A 21,076-nucleotide genomic window follows, 5' to 3' on the forward strand; every position below is an offset into this window, starting at 1 on the left:
TATCATCATATCTGCTCAATACAAGGAGAGAGTTAGCCTAACAGAAAAATAGGAAGAATGAGGGTGAGGGCTTGCCAGTCTGTGGCCAAAACATGCTTTTTACCTTTGCATCTCAAGCATGCTAATTAAGGCTGTTTGTGAAGTGAGTTGGGCATTGTAGCTGTGACACAAGATAGAAACACCCTAAATTATATCTTGCTTTAAAGGAAAGAAGTAGAGTTTATTTAGGCTTTTGTGCTTTTCAAGTTTGTGTTTTTTTAATATAAAATAGGATACGAAATAAAAGCAAGTTTTCATTTAGCTTCTTTTTAAAAGGCATCAACAGTGTTAGGGCTGAACGATATATCGCATTTGCGATAATATCGCGACATGATCAAGTGCAATTTTCTAACCGCAAAGGCTGCGATTATACTCTGGACATGTCCAAATTCATGGGCTGCATCCTCCTGAGGCCGCATTTGTAGACCGATTACGTCACAGCGACGCGCCAAAGGCTGTCCAAATTACTACCATATCCCAGAATTCATAGCGCGGCCCAGCCAAACTCCAGTTTCCAGCAATGGCGACCGCTACTAAGTTTTAAAATTACTCATACTAATCTTTCTGGGTCACAAAATAAACTTTTAACATATTTTCAGGTGAGAAAGTAGTTGTGTAAACATCAAATATCTGCTCGGTTTATCAAGATATTCCATATTTGCAAAAGTGCTTCGACGTTTTCAGAGGCGTCTGCTACCCACCAGCTCGACAGCTAGCCGGGAGCTCGAGGGTTACTGATGCGGCCGAGAACGGCACAACTCCCGGCACATCATTTTCAGATCACCGCGGAGTTTCGCTGCTCGGGTTAAACGTAATATATAAGTCACTTAGACAACCTAAAAATGTTATTGTTGGGCTTTTTTCAGTGTTTTGTTCGTGAGTAAATCGGTTTGGCTGAGATTAAAGTTATTAGATTAGATAAAATAAAACTTTATTAATCCCCCGGGTGGGTTCCTCCTTGGTTTTCACACAGCTGACTAAACGTCAAACAGAAAACTTATTAAACAGAAGTATGAGACAGTCGAGAATTTACACCAGTGTCTGGTTATATTTTAGATAGCAAGAAGCAGACGGCCGAGTTTATTAAACTCCACCGAGACAGCGGTGACGCTAATCAGAACTAGCCTTCTGATTAGCTAATCAGAAGGCTAGACCGTCCAATTTCACGCCTTTAAACTTTAAAGGCGTGTTTGTGTGTGTGTTTATACAATTGCTATTATGTTTGCACTTTATGTGTAATGTTACTGACTGCAGAGATCAGTAAGATGTGTGTATTTTTTATTTATTAGTTTTATTTATTTAATATTATTTTTTAATTGAATGACTGTCTAGTACAGGGGTGGCCAACCCGCGGCTCTCGAGCCGCATGCGGCTCTTTGCCTGGTTTCATGCGGCTCTTACGTTCATATCAAAGTTTATGTTTGTGTTTTGATTTTTTTTTATGTTGTTGTTTTAAAATGTGCGCGTTCGCTTCGCTTGAGTTCAATACGGTATTTTCATCAAATGCGCATGTGTGTGAGATGAAAATACCGCAAAGTTTCCCAGTAGGAGCAAGTTCGCCCTTAAAATGGCAGGAAAAAAATGCACAGCAAAAAGAAAATATGAAGATGAACACAGGACGTTTTTAACAGAGTGGGAGAGTTTATATTTTTTTGTTGAACGCAATGGTAAGCCATTCTGCCTTATATGTCAGACGTCATTAGCGCATTTCAAAGCTTCAAATCTTCAGCGCCACTTCAGCTCACTCCATGCTAACATCGACCAGGAATTTCCAAAAGGGACTGAACTTCGCAAGCACGAGTTGGCCACTTTGAAAAGTCAGGCAGAAAAGCAGATACAGTTTTTCCAAAAATTTACGAAGCGGTCAGAGACCATAACGCTCGCATCCTATCAGCTGGCTTGGAACATTGCACGGGCTAAAAAGCCATACAATGAAGGGGAGTTCGTTAAAAAATGCCTCAGTGATGTTGTTGAAATCTTGTCTCCTGAAAACGACAAATTAAAACGCATGGTATCAGACGTCCAACTGTCCCGCCACACTGTTGAACACAGAATATCGGACATTAACACGGCTATTGAATCACAGTTGCACTCTGACCTTCAAGCATGTGAGTATTTTAGTGTCGCATTGGATGAGAGTTGTGATATACAAGACAAGCCTCAGTTGGCAATATTTGCACGGTCTGTTTCAAACGATTGTGTGATCAAAGAAGAACTCCTGGATATTGTGCCATTAAAAGACAGAACCCGTGGCATAGATGTGAAAGAAACCATGATGGCTGCATTTGAAAAAGCAAATCTGCCCATAACGAAATTAACTGCAATAGCCACGGATGGAGCACCAGCCATGATGGGATCTGTGAACGGGCTTGTGGGGCTGTGCAAAGCTGACCAAACTATTCCTGACTTTTGGAATTTCCACTGGACAGACTGAACCTGACCCTGCAGGGTAAGTTAAAAATGCTCCCTGACCTAGTGCAAAGTGTGTTTGCGTTTGTCAACAAACTGAAGCTGTTCAAGACACATATTCAAAAGGGAGATTTAACGCATTTTCCCACTCTGCTAAAAGCCAGCGGGCAAGTCGCCAGTGCTGCCCTGAGTAAGCAAAGAGCCAGATATGCAACGCTGATTGAAAACTTGCACGAAAGCAAAAGTAAATGCTATTGTAGATTATTATATTCTTGTTTGTGGACTTGGTTGAACTGAGAGTTTGTGTGTGTGAGACAGTGCACACAATGTTCATTGTTGAAAATGACTGGCCTGTGGTTTTAGTACTGTAGGTGTCCATTTCTGTCATTATCATGTTGGTGTGTGACATTTACAATAAATCTGGCTGAGCAGAGATGTGTGTGTGTGTGAGTGAGTGAGTGAGTGAGTGAGAGAGAGAGAGAGAGAGAGAGAGAGAGAGAGAGGAAAGGATGGGTGATGTTCATGTGTGCCCATGCGTATGATGTGGCTCTTTGCGGTAACACAGTAAAAAAAAAAAAGTGGCTCTTGGTCTCTGACTGGTTGGCCACCCCTGGTCTAGTAGTTCACAGATGTCGAAAAACTGAGTGTGGTAAAGCCACTGATTTTTTTTATGTATATTTCTGCAATCTGCACATTGTACTGACTTTCATTTTAATGTTTACACCAGGGTTCCTTGTCAGCACTTTATGCTCAGATGTTTGTAAGCTAAAAATAAACTATTGTGTATGTTCAAATATACTGTTGTGATTGAAGAAGTTAAATAAAAATGTCAGTCATCAATTCATGCATCACCTCATGTCATCATAACAGAGGTCTGTCTTCCAGGAAAGAACAGTTTAAAATTAATGTAATATAGTATTGGCCATACTATATGATGTATTGCTTGTCTTTGTTTAATAATACAGAAGACAAAGACCTTAAAAAATAATCGCATATCGCATCGCAATCGCAATATTGGGGCAAAAAATCGCAATTAGATTATTTTCCATAATCGTTCAGCCCTAAACAGTGTCCACAGATGTAAGGTCTAATGGAAGCGAGTGCCACAACATGTAGTTCTATGTAAAATAAATTTGGGCAAGACAGCCACCACACTTATCAAAACTGAACGCCTGATCAAAACTATCACAGAGATTTCTCACAATTTAGAAACCTAAAGATGAATCAGATACAAGATTATCAGTTTGTGTGGAAACGCAGTTGTCTGGGACAATATTTACAGACAGATAATTATTTAGCATCCAGTTCTTTATACCACGAATGCCGTCCTGAAGAACAGACAGTAACAGTTTCACGATGTGTCCAAGCAGAAGCTTATACAAGGCAAGCAAAATGGAGCCCGGGACTGAACCTTGAGGCACACCGTGACATAAAGCAGCAGAAGAAATCACAAAAATTAGCAGAAGGAAGTAAAAAAGTGAGGAGAATCAATCCTGAGCCGACCCAGAGATGTCCATTCAACGTCTAAGTCTCTGAATCAGGATCCTATAATCGAAGGCAGCAAAGATCCAATAGTCCAGCGCTGAATTGTCTTTTTTAGTTTTACTCTAAATTATTCTCATAATTTGCTAAATGAACCTCATGCAATATCAAATAAAGCTAGAAATCTAGTGATTATTAGCATAAGCTCATTGGGAAGATGTTTACAGGTGAGAAGTAGGGTCATCGTTTCCTCATAGATTTGTGGTCACTCAAACATCTTTTGCAATCAGACCAGTCGCCCCCTGCTGGCTGTTAGAAGACTGTAGCCTTAAGGCACTTTTACACATTACTTCACTTTTCACACATGTGAGATATGCGCATGTTTTATCTACAGCCGGTAACTGTGGCAACAGAAATATTACAATAATTTAAAAAATTGTAAAATGCAATTATATATTGCATTTATGTCCGTCTATCAGCACAGTACAGACTTCCTCAATGAAAAGTCCTACAGTGCTGTAGACAATTTCAAATTCCACCACAAGACTCCACATAGCACCGAGGTCAAACTTTTAAAGAAAGAAACTTACAATTAGATCTTTTGCCCTTGCTTCACCTTTTTGTAATATCTTGCTGACAAGCAGCACACAGCAGTGCTGATGACATGTAGCATCCTGTGTCTCCCCAGAAGGGCGAGACCAAAAGTACCACCATGCAAGGCTTCAGCTGATACTGGATAAACATCCTAATGCTGGTGTCACCAACGCTGTTGATATATTTTGTTAAACTCGATTTTGATTTAGCGGTAAAAACAAAGCAGAGTATGTTCTGATGTTATCACACCGTAGGGGCAAACTTAAGGGTTTATCAAAGTTAGACACAGAGATCATCATGATACTTTAACTGTGGAGCCACCAGGCCCTGAGGTGAGATCTATCAGAAAAGCACAATGTCTACAGCCTGGATGTCAAACTCTCAAATAGCTCTTGAGATATTTTACCCTGGAGACTGACGCTGCAAATTTTGCAAAATAACTATTTGATGTGACGCGTGCGCATTTTAGACATCTGGAAAAAGTGACCCACACATCACAGACAGAATGAATAGAAAAGGATCTTTCCTGTTCATTTATTAAAACTATTTCTTTCTGAGCGTGTGCCTTCACAGGTGGATAATATGGATGAATGCAGGGAGGAGAAAGCAGTCTGGTACGACAGGAAAGTTCAGAGACTGTTGCTGCTTGTGGAGAAGTGCAAACATCAGCATGTTGTGAGCTGACAATACGAGAGGGAGATGTTTATTGTAAACACAAATACTGCTCTCCCTCTTAAAAAACGTTTGGTTCTGTTGCCTTTTTCTTTTTATAACAGGTTACATGTCAGCTAAAAAAAAAAAAGACGAATGAAATAAAGTAAAATAAAAAAGCCCTCAGTGCTCTCGGTGTTACTGAGGTTTCGTTTGCTCCGAGGGCTAGAACGTGTGTAAATGCTTCATCAATCCTGTTGTGCTAGTTATGAGATTGACCTGCAAACGTGCACGGCAGCACAGAGAAAACATAGTTTGGTCTTTTGCGTTTTGAGAGTGAAAAAATGAGGACAGTAAAAGTGTTGAGCGATGGGTCACAAGTCAAAAGAGTTCAAACAGGTACAGGTTATAAAAAACATCGAATGCAACTTTAATGGGCTTTTTTTTCATTAAGTATTTCATTAAAAACAACAAAAATCAATAATAAACAGACAGAATGGAGAATGGGGTCAGATCCACAGCACCACAGTTTGGGCTGAGGTACAGAGGGGTCACAGAGGGGTCACAGAGGGAAAAGACTTAAAGTCATTAGTCCATCACTGCTCCCGCGATGAAGACTTATCTCCTCCTCCTCCTCTCATCTCTCTCTCTGTTCCGGTCTCTGTTCTCTTTATTCCTCTCTTTGTCCCTCTCCCTATCCCTCTCCCTTTCTCTCTCCCGCTGCTTCTCGCGCTCCCTCTCTCTCTCTGCCTCATTCTCTCTCTCCCTCGCTCGCTCCCTCTCTCTCTCTGCCTCATTCTCTCTCTCCCTCGCTCGCTCCCTCTCTCTCTCTGCCTCATTCTCTCTCTCCCTCTCTCTCTCCCTCCCTCTGTCTCTCTCCCGTCCGTCATCTCTTTGCCTGTCCGTTTTTCGTCTCCTGTCCTCCACCGCCGCTTCCTCCTCCTCTTCCGATCTGTCGTCTCGTCTGTTCCGCCGGGCGCCGTCGCGTTCACGCCCCTCCGGGTCATGTGCGCGCCCCCTGTCGTCTTTCTTCGCCCGCTTCTCGCTGTCGCTGTCCTCATCTTTGTCTGCTCCGCGTCCAGCTCGCTTCTTGTCTGAAGATTTCTTCTTCTTGTCCTTCTCTCTCGTTTTCTTCCTCCCCTCATCACTTTGTCCTTTCCTCTTCTTCTGCTTCCTGTGTTTAGAGTCCGAGTCTGGAGGACAAAAAGTAGAAAGAAAAAAAACAAACAAATCACACGTTGTCTTTTCTGAAGCAGCAGCTCACATAAATGAAAAACTGTAAAAATTCAGACATTCAACTGAACACAAACATGGGTTTAATAAAACAGAAGGAGACACTCCTGACTACGTTGTTTTATAACAGGAATATTATATTAATGTTACAATATTAAACCTCCCAACTACTGCAGCACTGCTGTGAGCTAGAACAACAAACTGACAATAACACAATGTGCCTGCGTATAAAAGTGAAATAATGTGATTTTCTGAAAGTAAATCTTTAGGTTTCAGTCAGGCGTACCCGAGCTGCTTGAGGAGTCTGACGAGTCTGAATCTGACTCGCTGGATGAGTCGGAGGAGGAGGAATCTGACGAAGAAGAAGACGAGGACGATGTCGAGGAGTCCGATGATTCGACTTCCTGGTTCTGAGTCATGATCATCTTTGGCGCGTTTTTCAAATGTTCCCTCAGCTCATCACTAGGAGAGAAAACGATGTGGGAGAAATGTGAGAGTTCAGTGTTTCTGTGTGAACGTAAACTGCTACATTCATCATCCAATGACATTTTAGATGCAGCGAGAGTCCCACACTTTGAGGCCAGCAGAATTTAACAGAATAAACAACCATTATTTATTGCATATATTAGGAAAGCACTTTACAGTGCAGTTTATTCCAAACCTAACACAGTTAAGCTAAAAGTTTTCTGATTCTGTTTGTAAAAAAATGTGACAGCCATGTTTCTGTGTTTATGCTGTTTCTTGAAGTGTGGCCCTTACGTGAGTCCTCCCAGTCCAATAGAAGTGAAGAAGTTGATGGCGAAGCGAGTGTTTCTGGGATTATCACGAGGAAAGAGACCTTCAAAGAACGGCTGCAGGGTCCTGTAACACACGCAGAGGTCATGATTTATTGTTACGTCCTACTTCATTTATGGGCTCTTTAATTATCACTAGGAGCAACAGTAGCCAAATAAGAGCAAGAAGTCGCATTTTTCTAATTACGTTTCCTTAAATTTGATTTATTACCTCACTCGACTATATCATTAACATTTAAATGTTTTCTGAGTAAAAACTTTGGCTGCCTCTGCAGCAGCTTTAGTAAAGTACAGTTTGAGTGTTGTGCGTGGCTGTGGTGGGAGTGTGGGTTTTCGTACTGGTCTTTCAGCCTCTGGTTAAGTTTTGGCAGACCCATGTAGGCACAGAGCTCTTGGAATAGGATCTTTACAAAGATCCTGCTGGACGACGTTGTGGTGTCCTCGCTCATCTTGATGCACTCCAACACCTGTGTGAGACACATTCAAAAGACAGAGAGACAGTCTAACCAGAGTGGAATGAGTTTCATGGTCACGCTGGGGAGGATCTTTTTTTGTGTCCTTACACTCCACGGCACAGAATCTGTGTAGAGCAGGTGAGCGAACAGTCGCGCCACGTTCCTCAGTTTGTTGGTCTCCAGTCGGTGAATCGTGTCATACTGCTCCGAAAATATCGCCTCGAAACTCTCCATGTACTCCTTCTTCAAGAGACAGAACCTCTACACACACACACACACACACACACACACACACACACACACACACACACACACACACACACACACACACACACACACACACACACACACACACAGTTAACAGATAGAAGCAGTGCTTCGCATCAAAATCAGGTTGAATGCTCTCTTTAGTTAAATTAACTACAGTGAAACTTAAGATAACAATAACAAAAAAGATCTGAGGTAAACATGACACATGGCCAATAAACATAAAAAGCTTGAGCACTTTCTTTTAGTTGTTCTTTTCTTTTAAAAAGTGCACAACAAGATTTATATGCACCTCAGTGAAATGGTGACATTCATCGTGCAGAGAATAGAAATACCTAACAAATATCTATGAAGGGAAGATGGAAAACAACCGACTCTTTGAAGCAGGTTTCCCTAAAGCACCACTGTTCGCACGATTGTGGAGATGAAGAGTGTGTGTGTGTGTGTGTGCGTGTGTGTGTGTGTGTGTGTCTGCGTGTGTGTCTGCGTGTGTGTCTCACCCCAGCCAGCAGGCCAAAAAACTTCTCGTAGGTCCTCTGCTGAGCGCAGCAGTCCAGGATCATGTTGCACAGCTCCTTCTGTTCATACAAACACAACTCTTTCATTAACTACAGTCAAACTACGGCAGTCACATCAACTTGCAGGCTGCGGCCAAGCTGTCAGTGGTCCTATTAGGAGTTCATTTAACATTTGTAGACTTTTGATAGTGTAGTCAGAAGGTCTCTGTGCACTCTGATGTTTCTTATTATTTATGACCGCACTGTTTCAGAGACACAGAGGAGACACATCTAAAGATAACATCCGTCAATAACAACTCGTTACATTACTGTAAGTGTTTTATTGCTGGATGATTTTCATTAAATGGCCTGCATTTGTATAGCGCTTTTCTAGTCCATAGGACCCCAAAGCGCTTTACACTACATTCAGTCATCCACCCATTCACACACACATTCACACACTGGCGATAGCAAGCTACATTGTAGCCACAGCTGCCCTGGGGCGCACTGACAGAGGCGAGGCTGCCGGACACAGGCGCCACCGGGCCCTCTGACCACCACCAGTAGGCAAACACGGGGTTAGTATCTTGCCCAAGGATATTTGGCATGCAGCCAGGATGCAGCCTGGGATCGAACCACCGACCTTCTGATTAGTGGCTGACCTGCTCTGCCACCTGAGCTACAGCCACCCCATTAGTGAAATTTTGTTTAGTTTCATCTGCTACCACTTTTCCAGCGTGCTCTTAGGCAGTGTAGATATTTTTATGCCTTTTTCTCTCCTCTGTCTCACCAGAACAGCACCTCCTCTTTGTTCCAGACTTCCCGTCATACAAATTACAGCTTTCCTCTCCTGATTAACAAAACACACACTTTAGCAGTGTGAAATGGTGCAGTGTCTCTCTCCATGTAGCATCAGAGCTTGTGAGTGAGTGGGGTTAGGCTGTCATGCTGCATTTAAGCCATTGTAAGGGAACAAATGCTTATTTATAGGGTTTCAAAAATTACGTTTACCTCCTATAGTGGTTCTTACACCTGTATGGCCTGCTAGTAATGCAGTTCTAGAGACTGCCCTACTAATCCACCACGATGTAAACAACACAGACCAGCTGAGAATTATCATCTGGGTTTTTGTTCAGATCAATTTACAAATGATGCCTTTAGACTTCTAATTCTGCCATGAAAGCTGTGAAATTGAATGGAAATATGTTTTTTTCTTCAACAGTGAACTGAGTCAGTGCTTAATATCTCGGTTAGTTTAGGTCCAGACTTATATTCCATCAGCAGCTCAGTCACGTTTCACCTTCACCTTACTCTGGATATGAGATCGAACATTTCAGCCTGCATGCCAAAAATATACTTTTGGTGGAAAGGGGAGCAAACCACATTCGTCAAGTTTCAAAGTATTAACATTCTTAGGCTGGTAGGCTGACTGAAAATAACAATCTTTAACACTGGACCAAAGGCAGCCAAACAAAAGGTAATTTTTAACCTTTGGACTGTATACCATCTACAGTATGTTAACTACCATCAAAAGCTCCTTGATGCTGTCAGGTTCAATCTCATGTCCAGCTTCTTACTATTAAAACAATAAAAGACAAGAATGCTGCCTAAGACACAAGTACATATAAACACACTGTCATCACTTTCATTACATGACTAACAGAACGAGACGCTTCTTTTTCAGTCTCTTACAGGTTTCGACCACCAAAACACTGGTTGTGACAGTGATACAAACAAACACACACACAGCTGATTGTCCTCTGTAAGAGTTTCTCACCACATCCACACACACAGCTGACCTGCACCTGTCACCCTATGAAACCTACTACACGTAATTATCAGCTCAACCTCCATTACAGGAACACAAAAACGATTACAGTGGTCCCTCGAGTTGCGTTCCAAAATTAACCCGCGATAGGTGAAATCCACAAAGTGGCCAACTTATTTTTTTCTTTTTACAATTATTATAGATGTTTTAAGGCTGTAAAACCCCTCACTACACACTTTAAACATTTTTCTGACAGGCATGAACATTTTCACACTTTTCTCTCTTATTTAAACACAAAGTTCAAACCCTCGTAGAAAAAAAAAGTCCAGTATTATAGAAAGAAACCCGCGGCTGCCTTTGACGGTGCAAAACCCCACGGTTTCAGCTCAATTCTCATTTTTGATGGCTAGCTGAGTGTTCAACAGCTAGCCATCAAAGGATGCACGCCAAGTTTTCACCCAAACTTCAGTATCACGATAGTTTTAGATTAATCCTCTGTGGACAAACTCACAGCGATGAAACTTTACAATTGTGCGTTTTCAGTGTAAGTCTGTTTGTGGACTCACCGTTTGGCTTTCCGGGAAATCCATCTTAATCAGTTTGTGAGCACACTCCTCAAAGTCCAAGCTGCAAAAACAATCAATCTATTAATCAATCAAACAATCGATCACAGGTGTACAATTGTGAGCTCATGCTGGTGTGTTTCTGTTTGTGTCGTTTAATCAATCGGCTTCACTTTTTCATCCTGTTGTCCAAGCTTGTGAACCGTTCTTCAGTGAAACCATGGTAACGAGGTTGCTCATACACAGGTTTCTATAGCTGTCTTTGTGAGCGCACTCTGTGGCCTAATACATTTCCTAGCACTAAACTCTTAACCAGCCTTGAACAGGCTTTTTGAAGGGAGGATTAGTCAGAGTCCTCCCTCCTAAGGTTTTAAATTCAAACAGGTCCTCAGAAAGACACACGCACGCACACGCACACACGCACGCACGCACACACGCATGCACAGCCTTAATTATCAGTCCAACTCCATCAAATATAGTGGGAGCTGTAAATAACTGCCAACACCCGCAGAGAAAACTACGTCACTCACTGTATGAATGTGTATTTTTAGGAGTGTGTTCCACCGTGTTTGTGTACCTGGACTGGATAGCGAGGTAGATGGTTCTTCTGAAAGCAACCAGGTTGACTTCTGTCTTATCAAAGATGGTGACTTTCTCGTCTTAGAGGGAGACAAACACAAAGGTCATCTTTAAAAGGGAGCTGATTGGATGTGTTAAATGTGTTAAAATCAGAACAGGAAAAATGTTTAAAAATCAAAATAGTTCAATGTAAACACAATCAGTTCTTAATGAAATGTCACCTGAGTAATTATCGTTCATTAGTGCAATATAGGATTTACATGAACCAATGATGCAAGTAATCTAGTTTAATTGGGGTCACACAGCATGCACTTCACTTTTAATTATACTCAAACTTAGTAATTACTTGCTTATTACTTGTCTTGATGTAACGGCATTAGTTACATCAAAGGTGCCACCAAAAGTGAGTCAGTGACTCATGTTAAAATGGCCACATTCACACATGAAAACGACATATTTACAGTGTGGTACAATAACGGTTCATATATAGGTTACGTATTATTTTTGTAACTCATACATTTGGATAAAGTCCAGGCTAAAAATTTGTGGTCTGGTTCTTCAGTTTGATAGTCAGCTGCAGTTTGCTTTCTTTTAACAACTTTTGCTAATCGGAGCTGAAATTAATTTAACCAAATTAACTAGCAGGTATTTCTGTTTGTGTAACACCCATACAGTTTATGGATGAAGGTTGCTAGCACACTCTTGTTTAGATATAGTCACTCCTGGGCAGGAAAAAAACGACAGCATAGCAGCGCCTAAAATGCTCATTGACTCATTGATGTTATGTTTTTAAATGCTTTACTGTCCGTTCTCCTGTAGCTGCTGTACTCAGAACTATATTTAGTTAGTGCTAATGCTTTTAGTGTAATGCAGTCACAGGAAAAAAATGTATTAAAAAAATTACTCCGCTGCTTTTACTGGCAGCTAATTGTTTTAAATATTCCAAGAGGTAATGAGCCATTCGATGAAAGTCTGGAGGCAAAAAACTCCAAACAAATTTCTCAGCAAGCTGGCCAACTCCTTTTACAGAGCTCTGCTGTGTTTGGAGAAAAAAAGCCTTAAAAGTGAAAATAATCTGGACTGTCCAAGGCATGACAGATAATTGGAAATTACAGAAAGATCCTCAGTACAACAGTTCTGTTAGCTGGTTACACTAAAGCTGAATCTGGGCTGAACATCAAGCTATATTGCCCTAGATATTTGTCTTTGCTTACAGCCCTGGAGTCAGAATCTCCCTCCATTTTCAAGCTTATAAATTATATTTCTGAAAATGTAAAAATAATTTATTATGGAACAGACTTGGGGGTTATTTCATGATACCATCTCTCAAAAAAGTCTTTAGTCTAACTATTTATTATTTGTGATGTTTAAAATAAATATCACTGTGTTATTTTGTCAGATATCAATACAACTGTTTTCACAGGCCAAGTGTTTAAAAAACAATCAAAAAAAGCAGACTGACTCTTTTAGGCAAGAAAGCCTCAGCAGATTAACGTATTTGTCTCACCATCTCCTTCCTCCTCATTCTCATCTTCCTCATCATCGTCGTCATCATCACTGCCATCTCCCTCCTCCCCTGAATCGCTGCTACCCTCATCCAGGATATCTGAAATGATGCACCATCAAACTTTGGTTAAGCTGTAAACGAGCAGACAGGTGATTGGACAGTTCAGAGTGTGATGATTTCTTACCTCTTTTAAGAGTTTTATATTTTTCCTCATTCTCCAGGAAGTCTGGATCCATCTTAAATACATCTAAGTGAACAAACACACAAAGACTGTGTAAACATTTCTGAAAAGTCCCATGACTCCTCCCTTCCTCCCACTCTCCCTCAGGTCTTACTGAGGATGTCCTCGGGGTTGTATTCGTCATCTAGCGGCAGCATGTGAGTGAACTGGTCATCCTCATCCACCAGATCCAGGCCTTCTGGGATTACTGGATGATCTTTGAAACCATCCTTCCTGATAGCAAACATCACCTCTATCATGTACTGGACCCTTTTGTCAATGGTCGACTCATGGAGGACATTCCTAAGACGCTCAAATATGGCTGGAAAGAGAAACAGGGAGAATGTGCATAAACTTTCTGAATTCTGAAATTCAGAAAAATTAATTCTCACAAGTATTTCAAGAGAAAAGAGATGACAACGCGAGGAGAAATAAAGTCTCTTAGCAGTTAATACTGTTGTAATGAAGCAAGAAAACGCCACTTTTTTGTGTGAAATCACAAAGGCAAAAGTAAATTCTCCAGTTTTCAGGGCTCAGCCATGTTTGAAATGGCTGCAATTTAAAGTTTTAAGTTGTTATCATTTGTTGTTCTAATTAAAGAGCTCAGCCTACACCATCACCTCCCACCATGAAGAAAGAGACAGTTATAAAGCTGCTGCTTCAGCGTACCGTTGATTCCTCGAGGGGACACTTCGGTCAGCTTGAGACCACATTCCTTCAAGAAGGAAATGGCGACCTCCACACTGTCATCAGTTGGACGCTCGAGCAGCAGAGTGAGCATCTCCAGACACAAAACCTCGTGGGCCTGAAGGCGAGTGACATCAGAGCAGAAAGGGACAGAAAAAGCACGCACCCAATTAGAATCTGGACGTCAACCCTCGAGCCCTCGGTCAGTATTTAACTTTGAAATCGGGACCTACCACGTTCTGGTTGATGAGATGAGCCACGAACTTCGACGCGGTCAGGCACTGTTGCTAGAAAACAAGATGAAGATTTTAATGCATGACTACTGCTGATAATTACTCAAACACATTTAATATCAGTGTCATAAAAAAGACATTTCTGCCTGTATTTGTTACAGACAATTTAATTTTGTACAGATTGTTCAAGCCTTCAAGAGATCATACTAAAATTATCCACAGCAGGTAGAAACACACTCTGGACTGCGTTCACAAGCTTCCAGCACTGCCAGTTATTTCTCTTATTTAGATCCAGTTTCTTTTTTATCTCAGTAATTTGGACACATGCGGCATCAGTCTGCTCAAATTGGAACATTTCCACCTCTGTCACTTGAGAAAGGACTTTTAGATTCAGACTGATTCTCATTCAAAACCTATTCTCAAATTAATAAACAGAAAAGGAGGCCTATTTTTAGCCTCTTACTCCAGTAATACGCAAAAACAAGCATAAAAAGTAGAATATGCAAAGTCCAACTGATGAAGGTCAAACAGACATTTGAACTGCCTCATGTCCCACCATAACACACATGCTCACAGCGCTTGCTGTTTGTTATAATACTGTAGACAGAAGTTTCCAAAGTAATCAATTTTAGTCATTAATATGCAAATGAAAGCAGCAAGGTGCTCTAATATCTAATCAGATCATCTCCTCCACATGCAGCATCTGTGATTTATATATGATATGCTATTCATGAGTCACTGTGTTTAGCAGTGGCAAGATATAAAAAGTTATATTTTTAATACCAGAATGACAGGTGCATCATTTGGAGGCATCTTATTCTTTGTCTTTATGAGAAGAATGACATGAAGATGACTGTTAAGTGTTATTAATGTTTTGTCTTCTGCTGTAATTTTCCTAAAGTCACCGTCCTTCAAAACACAAAAGTGAGCCTTTGGAAGTTAAACAGACTGCGCACAGGGTCATCCAGCCTCAATAAGTTTCTAAAGTGCTGCAGTGTGTATTGGTCAGATGATCTTGTTTACAATGTTCAGATGTTATAAGTATCTGGGCGTCTACGTGTGACAGTAACACTTCACTATCACTGTTTGTGGATCACTAATCAACGGCGACAGACAGATGGGTACCTTGAGGTTGCGGCGGTAGCTTCTCCTGAAAGTCAGGATGAGACGTTTAAGGATCAGCTCTCCGATCTGAGGGAACTTTGAGTTGATGATGGCAACGACAGCAGCGTAGACATGAGTGAAAATGGGAGAGGCCGTCTGAGCCTGCAGTATCGAGCGAGCCAGCAGTCCCCTGACAGGCAAAGAAGCAGTTACAGGGAGTGCGTCAGTCACGAAGGTCTTTTTTCACTCTCTTTAATCAATCACGCTAATCTGGAAACTTGAAACTAATAAGGTGTTTGATGTCTGTGCAAAAATTACAGGCCTCTGCTGCACAAAGCCTTATCGTAAAATGTACACGAATGAATGCATTTTCACTCTCATCCGACAGATACAACAAACTCCATTTGACTTCAAAGGTCATTGAAAATCTAACACTGACGTCTCATTGGTGTGTGTGTGTGTGTGTGTGTGTGTGTGTGTGTTCACCTTCCCCTGACGATATTTTCCTGCAGCAGCTCCTGGATGATGTTGATAATGTTGGATACGTTGACTTTGTTGATAAGACCGTTGATGGACTTCTTTAGAGCTTCCCAGCTCATCCTCTGATAGGCCAGGCTGTATAACAGACAGGGTGTCATCAATTACATGCAGTTCTTTAAATAAACAGCTTTTTTTTTTTTTTAAACTGCAGTTTTACTGCAGGTACATTTGTAATGAATGCAACTAATCTGATTTGTTTTACTACTGTCTGTTATGCAGTTAGGTGCAGGAACAGTTTATAGTTTGGCATGGTGATGTGTCCAAGTATCACAACAGAATAAAAAGAAAAAAAGTGTTTGAACACTTCTAGTGTATAAACATTTCAAAACATTCACACCTGGACTTGGACTGCAGCTTCCAGTGACACTTTCTAATCTTAGTGTATAGGATTAAAGTACTGAAATGCTCTCTTACCTGCTCTTGTCAGTGATTTGCTGCTGCATCAAGCGCAGCTTAGCGGGAGGAATATAAGCGCCTCCAGTCCTCGTCAGGATTGGATCAAGCTCCTCCTTTTTCTTTTTGACTGGCGGCTCATTGGCCGCAGCTGGTCCCCTGTCAGCCAGAGGGGAAGCGGAGCGACCCCGCCTCCTGTGATCTGAATCAGCCTCTCGATTGGCTCGTCGGTCAAAACGGCCATCTCTGTCATCGCGCCGATCATCATAGCGATCCCTGCAGCAAAGAAGAAACAAAGGAGCAGGTTACTTATTTAAGTAACACTTTTCCTTAAAAGAAAAAACTCTCAGGTCTGAATATGACTTGATTAATCCAGAGAAACCAAATCATATCAACACCGTTATGCTGAATTGGATTTTTAAAGTTTTCGTTTTAGCAGGATTTATAAAAGTTGCCAAGCAGCTGGGAATCTAATGTCTAATAGGGCTGTGCGATCTGACCAAAATCTCATATCCCGATATAAGACATCCATCGTCCGATATCGAATATAAATCACAAAAATTTAACATTTTCTGTCAGTTCTGTGAATCTCGGGCAGCTCGACATGCGTGAAGTGTTTCCAGCTGGGCGTCGTGTAGTCGAGTGTTTTAACTGATTCATGAAACTATACATTTTTAGACATAAGTTGTAACGGCCACCGTTTTCTTTGTGAGCATTTATTACACGGCGTGCTGCGAGGAAAAGCCTGTTCTAACGTTTGAGTCTAAGGTTTATTTTTTAGCACCTGGCGGCTCTTTTTTACTTCTCATCCGTAAAAACGCTCTACATACTCTTTCATGTTATTCCGTTTATTTTGAAATGTCTCAACAGGATCTTGAGCTTTATTGTGAAAGGTTTATGTGGAAAATAAACAACCAGACGTGCTACCGTTGTTGTTGCTAACGACAACGCATAAAAACAGCCGCTTGTCCGTCCGTAGTGTGGTTATATTAAATATAAGAGAAGGAGAGAACTTTAAGAAATTAATATAGCCACTACAGTGACCATCAAAACCATGAAAAAATATTGCCGTAAACTTTGTTTTGTGACACCACGAAACAAACGATAGTGTAAAATGAAACAATAGATGCTTTTATATCGTCATCCGATATATATCGTACAGCCCTAATATGTATGTATGTATATATATATAACTTGTTAACCCATATGGACTAAGGGCCACATCGGTGCTAAAATGAACACAAGCCAATCACAAAAGCTGCCTTTACCGTGCATAACGTCTTCTGTCATAACGGTCCCTCTCCCTGGATCGGGATCTGTCACGTCCTCTTGACCTCGACCTCTCTCTTCCTCTGGATCTCGACCTGTCCTGTCCTCTGGATCTTGATCTTGATCTCGCCCTCCCTCTAGATGTAGATCTGTCCTTTTCCCTGGATCTGTTTCTGTCTCTTTCTCTGGATCTATTTTTCTCTCTGGATCTGGATCTGTCCGTATCCCTGGATCTGGACCGATCTTCTTCCTTGGACCTGGATCTGTCTTGCTCTTTGGATCTTGATCTTGATCTCTGGAACAACAAATAAGCCCAGTGACAGCATTATTTTTTTTAAGTTTTCATGTGTTAAAATGATTTGGAACAATCTGAATGCAAGAATGATTTGGACAACACGGAGAACACCAGAGCAGCACAAAACCAAGCTGTCATTTTTAAAAGTTTGAGTTGAGCTGAAAAAGAGAGACAACCCAGCAATGTGAAGTCGGTCTGCCTCAGGTCCTGCATCAAGTAAAAGCCTGTATGCACCTGGGGAGCTCGTGTCTAAGCTGACAGTAATGGAAACAAAGTCCTCTTTGATTTGTGATTCTGTCAGTCAACAAGTTAAATCTTTATTCAGTGTCTTCTTCACTGGATGCACTCATAAATCAGGCCAGCTGACACTAAACATGCTACTGTGTCTTACATCGGTGCCTCAAGCTTAAACTGGGTCCTGTTCTCATGGTAACCATCTCTTCAGACCAAGCAGTTTTTCACACCAGCTGTCCAGAACTGCAGCCTGAATAATCTACTGTGCAACGTGCAGACTAATGCACAGCCACATTTTCAAATGCAACATAATCAAGTAAATAAGCCTCTTCTTCAGGTACTTTATTCAAAACTATTCTGACATTCAAGATCACTTTTAGGCAAGAATAGTAACAAAATGCTTCAGTTCCCATTTCCACACAAAAATACACCAACTGAATAAATACTGTCAGTTCCTGAACTCTTCTTTGGACAGTATCTAAAACATAACATGGATCACTAAACTCCGTTGACCAAAGCATCTGACTGCATTAACTTTTTAAGATTTTGGTGTTTCTGAATTTCTTGTTTTGGCTGGATAATTTTTATTACTGCCGTGAATCTCAACTATTGTTCGGTATAGTTGGGGAAATCAACTTACTTACTCCACCTACTACTAATGGCGTTTCTCACTCCAAACTCAACATTTTTGATTGATGAGGAATTATAATATACAATATATATATTTAGAAATATAAAAAAAGGCTTTCAGCATATGTTTCACCCTCTGTAACTGTCTGAAAGCACCCGATTCTTCCATTTCTACCGTAGTAGTCTGTACATTATGAAATGTGACAGACTAGTAAAAGCCACATTTCTTACTTTGATCTGAGCCACGCTGCTTCGAATCTTTCTCAGTGCTGATGAATGATGTTCATCCTCATCACTGCTGCTGCTGCTGTCTGAACTGCTTGAGGATGGGCTCCTGGAGGGCCTGCGGTCCACAGGACTTGGCTGAGGGGACCGTCGCTCATTGGGGCTTCTTTCAACTGAGCCAGCCTGCTGGGGTCTGCCCGATGCTGGACTAGACTCATTCTCTGAAGGTCCTGCAAAGAGAAAAACAGATCAAGAGCAGTATTAGTATATCCATTCAATATATCCTTCTTCTTCCACTTACCCAATTTAGGGATACTTTGGGGCAGAAGGCAGGGTAGACATCGAACAGGTCACCAGTCTCTCACAGGGCTAACCGGAGACCTATGCTTTGGACTATGACTATTCAATAGCTACGTCATAACCGCAAACTTTGCGAAACTTGTTAATCCATATGTCTGGTGGCCACGTAGGTGAAGGACACTCAAACAACTAAACAAATAAAATGGACACCAGCTAACCACAAAAACGCACATCTATCTGTTACCATTCGTACCATGCACCCTACAGCGCAACCTAATTACATGTTGCACCAATAGATTCTTCTCATGCATTTCAGGCTACTTTTTCACTGCAGTTTTTGAATTTATCAGTGAGAGAATAACAATCATCATCTCAACATAACAGATAATAATTATAGCATCAATATAAGGACTCACAAATGTCAGCAAATTCCTGATGGGAAATTGCCAAAACTTTTAAAATGGACGTGTAGGAATGTACAAAGAAGATGAAAAACTTGAGACAAATATATTTGCCTTTAAAAAAAATGACCACTACAAAACTGGAGGGAAAAGGTCCGTGTATTTTATTTGTTTCTATCAACTGGTACCGAATGAAAAACATGTACACACACCCACACATTAATTTAGACTTAATGTACCAGCACAAACACAACACGTAAATTATGTCGTTAGCGCTACAAAGGTTCACCGCAGAAATCTAAATCAGGTCTAACGGGTGGAAGTACACCAGAGTTCCCAGCAAGGGGTACAGAGAAAATATACAGAAAGACCCAGCTGCTGGATTCAAACCCAGGACCTTCTTGCTGTGAGGTGACAGCTAATGATTGCAGCACCGTATTGCTCAAGTATAACGGATGGAGATTAAAGCGACTCTTATTACAAGAACATTAAGTGTAGGGTTCACAGCAGCATTTACTCACCACTGTTTTCTCTCTGTGCAGGACTGGGACTTCGACTTCTGTCTGCAGAGTCCATACCTGGAAGGGAGGAAAAAAGACAACTAAGACATTCACTTTGATAGGAAAAATGCAGGTTTTAATTAAAGAAACATTTTTTTCTACAAACCCCGTTACATTAGGAAAAAAACATGTTGATGAGTTAATAAGATTTTATGAGACTTTCTGACATAGTACTCTGACACGATTAACGTATTTCTACGAAAGACTCTGTTTACAGACTTGTTGATCTGACATTAGTCTGCTCCAGATAAACTTTACATGAAATCACCAATACTCAATGCAGAACAAAGGATACATTTACTGTATATTAGCCGTTTTGTAAGTGATTAACGATAAAATAAGAGGGACGATGACTTCCTGGTAATGTTTAATCGCCGTACTGAGAGTCAAAAAATTTCATTGCCAACGGACGGAAGAGGTAACAATATGATAACTGGGCATTTCCTGAGGTAAATATTACCAAATGATAAAGTTTGTACGTCTTAATAGCCGATTAAACACATTTTGGGAAGTTTTCTTGAAACGGCAACACCACGCGTTACTAAAACGTCTTTTCAAATCAACTCCTCAGTTTTATCGCCATGTGTGTTAAGCTGAGCTAAAGTTAGCTTGTGTGCTAATGCTGTCTCGGCTACTGCGATCTAAGCTTCTCGCTACTATTTGCTGTCACTAAAACCTTTAAGATTTTATTTCCTTAACACTTTGACAGAAGGTCTGTCCAGCTAAATTGCTTTGTTTGGGTTTTAATGTCCTTACCATGCAATTTCCCGGCTTTCCTTAAATCACTGTCGTTCGTCTGGCGGAAAACTTCCTATAATAACCAACATTACTTCCGGGTGACAGATCGCTTCCGGATTTCACAATAAACGCAGCTTGTGAAGTTTGGTTTACTGTTTTTGTTGTTGTTATTTTTCTTTTCCAGTTTAACTTTGTTTCAGGATTTAACATTTATAAATAAAGTTGTAACACAAGAAATAAAGTGTATAAAATAAAATAAACACACATGGCCTTTTGTACACATGAAATTTGTTCATTTATTGTTTCATTTTGTTGTTGTTTTTTAATTTTCATGTCCTCAATTGTACACACACAAACTTCTTTTGTGTGTGTACAATTGAGTAAGTACGGGCCAGTTGCTTGAAAACAA

The 21,076-nt window shown here is 40.9% G+C and overlaps 1 protein-coding gene across 1 annotated transcript; it reads right to left on the minus strand.

Annotated features, from left to right (window-relative positions):
- Positions 1-5,575: 5,575 nt before the first annotated feature.
- cwc22 (CWC22 spliceosome associated protein) lies at positions 5,576-20,786 on the minus strand. Its single transcript, XM_085384473.1, has 20 exons — positions 20,686-20,786; positions 19,891-19,947; positions 18,675-18,898; positions 17,284-17,579; positions 16,037-16,291; positions 15,569-15,697; positions 15,104-15,272; positions 13,979-14,032; positions 13,728-13,863; positions 13,174-13,380; positions 13,023-13,085; positions 12,839-12,937; positions 11,330-11,411; positions 10,756-10,816; positions 8,425-8,502; positions 7,766-7,918; positions 7,542-7,669; positions 7,168-7,269; positions 6,695-6,870; positions 5,576-6,368 (listed from the first exon to the last, which is right to left on the minus strand). The coding sequence occupies exons 2-20, from the start codon at positions 19,943-19,945 to the stop codon at positions 5,794-5,796; spliced, it is 3,042 nt and encodes a 1,013-aa protein (XP_085240599.1). The 5' UTR covers positions 19,946-19,947; positions 20,686-20,786; the 3' UTR covers positions 5,576-5,793.
- Positions 20,787-21,076: the final 290 nt, after the last annotated feature.

The sequence above is a fragment of the Rhamphochromis longiceps genome, linkage group LG16 (genome assembly GCF_057381845.1).
Source record: "Rhamphochromis longiceps isolate RC_006_pf linkage group LG16, R_longiceps_female_GT1.1, whole genome shotgun sequence".
NCBI lineage: Eukaryota > Metazoa > Chordata > Actinopteri > Cichliformes > Cichlidae > Rhamphochromis > Rhamphochromis longiceps.